Source organism: Zingiber officinale, chromosome 1A (genome assembly GCF_018446385.1).
Source record: "Zingiber officinale cultivar Zhangliang chromosome 1A, Zo_v1.1, whole genome shotgun sequence".
NCBI classification, from domain to species: domain Eukaryota; kingdom Viridiplantae; phylum Streptophyta; class Magnoliopsida; order Zingiberales; family Zingiberaceae; genus Zingiber; species Zingiber officinale.
Window position 1 is genome coordinate 47,128,561 of NC_055987.1, and position 8,244 is coordinate 47,136,804.

Consider the following 8,244-nt stretch of genomic DNA (forward strand, 5'->3'; position numbering starts at 1 on the left):
AAAACTAGGTGATGAAAAGTCTTGGTGAGTAAAGTCAGGTAGTTAAAAGTCTAGGTAGTTCAATGGTTGACCAAACACCTGGTGATTGGAAGTCCAAGTGAGTCAAGGTTGACCGGACACTTAGCACGAGACGATAAGTCCAAATGGATTAAAGTTGACCAGACACTTGGCACGAGGAGAAAAGTCCAAGTGGGTTAAAGGATTGACCGGACACTTAGTGAAAAAGTTCCAGCAGATCAAGATGACCGGATGCTAGGCAAGAAGGAGTCCCAATAGGTCACGATTGACCGGATGTTGGGTGAAGAAACCCTAGACTTAGGTTTGAAAGTTAGGGTTGGTAATCGATTAAGATAATCGATTACCATTGCTTAAGCGATTGTCCTAACCGCTTAAGATCAGTAAATGATTAGCCTAATCGCTTAAGAAGAAATTTGCGAAGCACAATGACTTTTAGGTTGGCTTAAGTGATTAGGTTAATTGCTTAAGCCAAGAATTTATGAATTCACATAAGCTTTAACAAGCGATTAAGCAAGGTTGCTTAATTGCTTACGGGTTGTGCTTGCGCAAATATAAATATACCTAATCGATTAGGCTAGTCGATTAGGAATGTGTAATCAATTAGGGTAATCGATTAAACTTCAGAAAAATAGCCGTTGTGCAAGTTGTTGATGTGGTAGTCAATTAAGGAGATTCTTAATCGATTAAGGCGCCCAAAGAGCCGAAGAAAAAGGTGGACATGAGCACTGTTTCAGCAACTCTCCTCTCCCACTCTCTTCATCGAGCTCACAGATCTTCACTCCAATTCTTGGAGATTTAGAGAGAAGTGTTGGTGCACTTCCAAGTTCATCAAGAGGTGTATACAAGTAAAAAGTAAGAAGCTAGAGTTTCATTATGTTGTAAATCTTGTAAGATTTCATATTGTGTTAGCTTTTTTTGTTCTTCTTCTTGTATTTCTGTGTGTGAGCTTATACAAGGCTTCTCCACCTTCGGATTGTTTTCGAAAGGAGGGTTTACATAGTGGATGTGTGAGAAAGGGTCGGAACCTTAGATTAGTCACCTCATTTGAGGTCGATACTAAGTAAATCCATTTTGTTAGCATTGGAGGAGCTTGTTTTGAGTTTATTCTGCTGCAAATCATCTTCAACGAAGCGAGAGAGTTATTCACCCCCCCTAACTCCGAAGTGACCCAACAAGATATATTATCAAACATTGAAACTATAGAGACGGATTACACTAACAATAACTACTATGTAGAAACGATTTTATAACTATAACAATGTATATCATCTAATACAATACTATTATAATATTATAGCAGCTAGTAACATCTATTACTATTTTCAAGAGATTTTAATTAATTTAGAATTATTTTTATGAAATTTAAATAATTTTAATTAACATGATAAAGAGTATTTTAATAGAATATAATAGTTATTACATCATTCTAGCTAAATAAAAAATTCTAAAAATTTTTAACTTTAAATTCTGAATACTATTATATTACAATTACCCTTTATCAATTTAATTAAAATTATTTAAATTTTATTAAAATTATTTTAAATAAGTTAAAATCAATTTAAAATAGTTATAAAAACTACTAAGTAGTGATTAGACGGTTGAAGAAGTTATTAAATATCTACTTACACTATTACAACAATATTATATGAGATATTACACATTATAATAACTACAAAATAATCTCTACACATCACCTACTAATAGCTAATACAACTCTAAAATAAAAGATTTTCAGAATAAAACATATCAGAGAACATCCCTTTGAATTAATTTTTTTTAAAAAAATAAAATGTCCTTTTGATAATTTATATAATTTAGAATGCCCTTTTAGTTTTTACCCAAAATTCTTTTCATTATAAAAGACTTGCATCACACAAATATCTTTTTTCTAAATAATTTTTGTCAGCAACCACTCATATCTACCTTACATTCATAAAGGAAAGAGGTGCATAGACTCAAACCACTACACTTAAAAATATTGGAACAGCATTATTCTAATTAGCATTAAAAAAAACAAATATTGAATTTACATGTTATTGTACAAAAACTTTTTATTTTTTTACCAAGTTACATACAATTTCACACCAACACTTTCAAAGATAAAAGAACTATTTCTATTTCTATTTCTATTTCTATTCTTGCATTATGAATTGTTGTTGATGTTTTTGGTCTACTGCCATTTGATTTCCTCCATTATCAACTACCATCTCCAGTCGAATGAACGCCCCTAGCAGTTCCATGGTCGTCCATTGGGTTGCCTAATCTTTGAGGAGGCTTCATCTTCCTAAGATGAAACCCCATTATATCACGGTACTCTCCGGTTCCGAGACATCGGTGACAGTAGTCAAGTCCACTCCCACTGCAAACCTTGCACCTGCAATGGTTCATATAATTTACTTCTTATCAGATCTTACCATGCAATTAGGCAGGCAAGTTGGACCGCAGCACAATTAGTTCAAATTCTTTCAAAAGCGAATGGTTTTGTATATTCCATTCTCGTGCAACATGGTGGCAATGTAAACGGTGGTAGCAACATGTGATAACTTAGATCTATCTCACCATCTTGGCCATTCACCCTTGGGAAGCATGGCCAGTTCCAGGCAATTTGTTCTCCCTGCACAAATTAAGTTAAAAATGAGAAGTGAGCAGAAAAAAATGATGATAAGAAGAGTGGAGTTTCGGCAAGAACTGTAGAGTTTATGCAGGCAGTACAGATTGATATTTGGATACATAAGAGAGACCTCTTCCTTGGCAATTGTGGCAATCAATTCTTCCACTTCCAGCACAGACGACGCAGGGTGGATCTGGCTTCTTCATTTTCTCTCTTCGGACATTAGACTTTAGAGAATGTAACAAAAAAATGTTAAAAATATGGCTTTCCGATACAAAAGAAATGTCTAAACATGTATATGTGATTATTGTTGTCAGCTGACTGCTAATTACAATTAATACAAGTAATTGATGTTTTTCATTGAGAAGAACATATATGGCTTGATTATTGTTGTCAGCTGATCCACATATACGGCTTAATGATGATGATGAACTTAGTGATGATGCACCGAATATTTGTCTAAGAGATGCGGCAAAGTTCATATTTAGCATCTGATTCAATGAACTAACAAAAAACTAACTGATGGTTCATCTTTAAACACTGTCAATTTTAGAGAAGTTGGATTTCAGAAAAGCTAGCAATCTCTAACACATTGGAAGACCTTATACGACTGAAAAAAATTATAATTAACCCATTAAGCATCATAAGCTTGTGCTCCATTTCCAACGTCATAGTCGATGGTCTTAGACATTTTAATGGTGTGTTTAGTTCACGGAGAGGAATAAAATAGTTATGGGAAAAAAATCAAAAGAGAGTCCAATATTTTTGCTATCCTCAAAAAAGCATCCTATGCTGAAAAAATATCAAAAGACCACCTCATCCTAATTTTTCTTCCAAAATTACCCTTTTTACTTGACCGGTCCAACACTGTATGATAATTTTGGCCAAAACTGTTAAAATGTAGAGCACTTTTGTCAAAATTGTTATAATGTGGATGATTTTGACCTAAACTACTAATCTATGTTAGTCAAAAGTTTTCTATGTTGTAGTAATTTTTGGCAAAAATTGCTACAAGAGTACTTTGAAGCAGTTTTAACCAAGTTGGAGCAATTTGACCAGCGTTGGAACAATTTTAACCAAAACTACTATAATAGTGTTGGACCAATCTAGTAATTAGTAAAAAAAGGATGGAGCATCCTTTTAATATTTTTCAACATAGGGAGCCCTTTTGATTTTTGCTGAATACTTATTCCTAAATGATAGAATAGATAAGGACTAAGTATTGCTTAATTTGGTTTATAAACATAGAATAACTATTCTTATGTTTGGTCACAATAAATGTTATAAAGAATATATAAGGAATAATTCTCACAAAAAAATATTAATAAAAAATTCTATAAAAAGACATGTCGATCTCATCATAATAGCATAATGTGTCTCTCCAGTTCGTCCGACTCAAAGGGACCTAGCTGCCTTGACTTCTGCTCTACTAGTTTGTTCAACGCAACTAGCTTGACCACTCAACCATCTCATTTGGCATTAATAAACACATATAAAACATTTCTTCTCTAGGTCTTCTAATCAAAAGCAATGTCGATCCAAACGTGTAGTTGTGCTATTGTGTGGTGGGATCATAATTTTCCATGAAATACTCATTTTTCACTCAATGGTGAAATTATCAAGAAAATTAAGTGCATATCTATTTGACTCAAAACTTCGATCAGGCAAATGAGATGCACTCGCAAGTCATGATTGATTTGGTATTTAGGTGATGAAGCATCCCATTGCTGTATCATTAAGGTATATAAACACAAATAAAAAAGGGCAACCTAGCGCATGAAGCTCCTGCCTATGCAGGTCCTGGGGAAGGGTTGGACCACGTTGGGTCCGAGTCCTACGGCAGTAACTTTACCGTTGTGCCACGGCTCCTCTTCTTAAGGTATATAAATACAGATACATCAACAATAGTGGCATAGTATATTTTAGTACATATTTATAAGGCAGCAAACAGACATCAACATTTCATTACACATTAATGAGACATGGAATTGTGACAAAACATGGAGCATTACAATCAAACCTAAACGATCGATCTCCTCATCTCAATTGTGTAAACCGTGAGAAATCAGAGAAATAAGGCCTCATTCAGTAGTTCTGGTGTTAGGGAACAAAAATTGAACTTTTAATGAAGGTCTGATAAAACTATGATCCATAAATTGTACCACTATAGTGAGACTCTGCGTTCAAAGGTTACAGTATCTTCTGAAGCTTGAACCCTAGACGACGATCTGTCGTTGTGAATCTGTAAAGGTTTCTCATTTCACACCCTACGTGTAATTTTATTCAGAGAACGCGGAAGATCTAGTTGGGAATGAGCATGGATTGAGAGCGGAGAGCATGAGTTACTGACCGCCGTTCGGACGACCCAGGAAGGCTTGGAGACGGCCAGCCGCGAGGCGCCGTTTACGAGTCGGGGTAGAAAGACGCTCGGCGAGTCGTCGGAGTCTCCAGCGGCCATCGCGAGGACAGAAGGAACCAAAACGGCCATCGGCGTTGTCGATGCGCGGTGGTGTGGCCGGCGTGTTGCGAATTAGATGGCCCAAGTGCGGCCAGGTCTTTACTTCGGGCCTTGTTTACTTGGAAGAGGGGGATAAATAGAAAAACAAAGGACAGAAGAAGAGGAGGGAGAAAGGGAGAAAAAGGGATATCAGATATTTTCACAATTTACACGTCAGATTATGTTTGAAATCCTGTCCAAATTAGTTAGAATGTTTCTGTTTTCATCTTTTATCTAAGTTATAATTTAGATCGAGTCATGTGATTGAAGATCGTCGATGGGCTATCTCCGGTCAATGTCATACAATTCGTCCAATCGTTGACGGCCTCCGGTCAATACCATACAATTCGTCCAACCGTTGACGGTCTCCGGTCATTTAACTCGACCCAAACTATAATCCACATTGGAAGATGAATCTAACAAAGGACCAGCATTGTATACCACCATTAATTTTAACCGGATAAATTGTGAAAGGAAAGAGAACCAGTAATTATGAACTAAACTAGAGGATTTGAATTACAACAAAATGAGAGAGCCATGAGGGAGAGGAAATATATAAAAAAAAAATAAAGAAAAAACAGCAAATATCAAAAGTGCGTTTTTTTAATTATTAGAATAATTTAAAAACATTTTTTTATTAATTACCAAAACAATATCAATCTAATTTTATTTCTTAAAATATTTTTTATTTTCGGAGTATATAATTTTAATAATTATAATCACATAACGGTTGTTGTTTGTAAATCAAAAAGAAAAGAAGCTGAGTATATATTTTACTAATTTCCATATGTATTCTAATTTCTAATCTGCGTTTTATCCTCCTTATACGCTTCTTGCCACCATCAAAATTAGATATTTTCCTTATTGGAGCAAAAGCCATAATACTCATCCGAGAGTTAGTGAGAATACCTCAAAATATAAAGTGAGAATATCTTAATTTGAGATATAGAGAGTTTTGATATAGCGATAAAATTATTTTCATATAATTTTATGATCACGGGTTCAAATCACATAAATAAATTTTTAAAAAAGATATTTCTCTAAATATTCTCTATTAAAAGGAGATATTACGGAAGAGATTTTAAATTATTAGGCATAGAGTTATGCTTGAGTGATTTCTCTCATTTTATTTTTTTTAAATTAAAATATATTTAAAGGTGAAATTTAAAATAGTTGATAGTGGAATATTTAAATAGGTGCCCATTAATATTTAATTTATGAGATATTTAATTATAAAATTTAAAATACTTGATCTTCTTATAAAATACAATATAAAACTGGTCCAATCTTCTTAATGTTGTTTTGATTCTTCTAAACTACTAAATCACGGGATTCATCTTCGTTTGTGCTAATACAACTCAAATTAAGCTGGATTAAGTGGCACTAATGACTTCATTACTGTTATCTATTTGAAATTAACTCCTAAACAATGATCAAAATCGCTCTCCGAAGTTACCCAGTCGTTGTTGAGGCATATCGTGGGCATTATCGTCATTTGACTAATGCTAAAGAAGCTTCTGACAGTTATGCCCCTACCAGCCACCTGTAGAAGTCGTAGTAGCCGCCCTCCTCCGCCTCCCGCCGCGCGCTCCCTTCCAGATCCCGCGACCACCGTCCTCCCTCGCCGCCGTCGTAACGGTGGCTCCACCGCCCGGAGAACTGCAACGAAGATAAGGTGGACGAAGCCGAGGAGGCTAACCGGTCCACGTGATCCCTCAGCCACCCTCTCCCTCCTCCCCCTGCCACCTCCGCCACCTCCGCGGCTGGCTGCGGGGGATCCGGCTCGGCCGACGCTCCCCGCTTCTCTTCCTTCTCCGTCCGCCTCGGAATCCACGCCACCACTGCTTCCACTTCCTCGTCCACAATGTACTCGAGCGACGACCCTAACGAGAACGTCCGCAGGTGCCGCGGATGGTTCCCGGCGGTCAGATCCGCCTCCGACGTCATCCCCCTCCGACTGACGCTTCCGATTTCGACACGGAAGCTTCCGGTCGTTGAGGGATCTTGGGGCGGCGGTTGCGGCGGCGGCGACGACGGCAGGGGTGCGGCCGGGAGGGCAATAGAGGCGCGGCAGAGCGGGCAAGATGGAGCGGATCGGAGCCAGGGATCGACGCATTGGGAATGGAATGCGTGGCGGCAGGCCGGGAGGAGGCGGAGCTCGTCGTGCGGGCGGAAGGGGCAGAGGCAGACGGCGCAATCCGGGGAGGATTTGGGTAGGACGGAGAGGGAGGAAGCGAGGGAGAACAGCGGAAGCGAATCGACCAGAGCCGCCTTGTCTTTGTCGGAGAAGCCGGAGTCAGCTGCGGAGGAATGGGAGTCAGATCGCCTCGGGAGTGGCAAAGGCGGCGGCGGCGGAAGCGGCGGCGGAGGGGGTGCTGCGGCGACGGAAGAGCTGCGGAGGCGGGAGGAGAGGAGGCGGAGGAGGAGGTGGATGAAGGCGGAGGCGATGAAGACGAAGGCGATAATGGCGGAGATGATTAGGAGACTGGGGTTGTGGGATAAAGAGGCGGAGCTGCTGGTGTCTTCTGTAAAGACTTCCTCCGCCGGAGGAAGGTGTTTGAGGGGACGCTGTGAAGGCGGAGCAGACGGCGGCGGACGTGAGGGAGAAGCCATAGCAAGTCGGTCGCTTAATTTGGTTTGCTTCACTCCTCTCCGCATTATATATTTCGTATAATTCTCAAAACGCCCTCTAATATTTCTTTTCTAAAAATAAAAAATACTCTAAAAAAATCATAAATATTAAAATATCCTGTTTTAGTTTAAAATACAAACCCATTTTGAATTAATTTATCGTTACATTAATTGTGAGGAATCAATTTTGGAGTGACCGTCAAGTAAAGAACTATATAAAGTCAAATAGCACAGTGTCATGCTAGGAGTATCTTGTAGGTTTTATTTTGAGTAAACAGATTCTTTTACTGAATTTTGTACTCTTTGTGTGGCCCATAGCATTGGACTAGAATAAAGAGAAAATATAAAAATTATAGGGTAAATTAAAAGTGATGTAATTTTTTTTCCTATGGTAGGAAAAATTCTTATAAATGTATAAAATCGAATATTTAGATAATAATTTAGCATTATTCTATTGCACCATAATCTAAGAGCTTATTCTTAACAC

At 38.0% G+C, this 8,244-nt stretch overlaps 2 protein-coding genes across 3 annotated transcripts; both read right to left on the minus strand.

Moving 5' to 3' along the window:
• Nucleotides 1–1,994: 1,994 nt before the first annotated feature.
• Nucleotides 1,995–5,227, minus strand: LOC122024385. Of its 2 annotated transcripts, none has more exons than XM_042583005.1 (4): nucleotides 4,980–5,224; nucleotides 2,760–2,856; nucleotides 2,578–2,632; nucleotides 1,995–2,392 (listed from the first exon to the last, which is right to left on the minus strand). In XM_042583005.1, the coding sequence occupies exons 1-4, from the start codon at nucleotides 5,115–5,117 to the stop codon at nucleotides 2,215–2,217; spliced, it is 468 nt and encodes a 155-aa protein (XP_042438939.1). In that variant the 5' UTR covers nucleotides 5,118–5,224; the 3' UTR covers nucleotides 1,995–2,214. The 2 variants fall into 2 exon arrangements, with proteins under 2 accessions (XP_042438939.1, XP_042438947.1); XM_042583013.1 differs by having other exon boundaries at nucleotides 2,306–2,392; nucleotides 2,731–2,856; nucleotides 4,980–5,227.
• Nucleotides 5,228–6,387: 1,160 nt separating this feature from the next.
• LOC122002964 (E3 ubiquitin-protein ligase ATL4-like) lies at nucleotides 6,388–7,764 on the minus strand. The gene has a single exon (XM_042558375.1). The coding sequence runs from the start codon at nucleotides 7,737–7,739 to the stop codon at nucleotides 6,651–6,653; it is 1,089 nt and encodes a 362-aa protein (XP_042414309.1). The 5' UTR covers nucleotides 7,740–7,764; the 3' UTR covers nucleotides 6,388–6,650.
• Nucleotides 7,765–8,244: the final 480 nt, after the last annotated feature.

Excerpts from the sequence above, each read along its gene's own strand:
- LOC122024385 (XM_042583005.1), bottom strand. The coding sequence starts at position 5,117 with ATGGCCGTTTTGGTTCCTTCTGTCCTCGCGATGGCCGCTGGAGACTCC. Across the intron at positions 2,857-4,979 it reads CCTGGGTCGTCCGAACGGCG|TCTAATGTCCGAAGAGAGAA; the intron begins GTCAGTAACTCA and ends CATTCTCTAAAG. Across the intron at positions 2,393-2,577 it reads AAGGGTGAATGGCCAAGATG|GTGCAAGGTTTGCAGTGGGA; the intron begins GTGAGATAGATC and ends GAACCATTGCAG.
- LOC122002964 (XM_042558375.1), bottom strand. The coding sequence starts at position 7,739 with ATGGCTTCTCCCTCACGTCCGCCGCCGTCTGCTCCGCCTTCACAGCGT.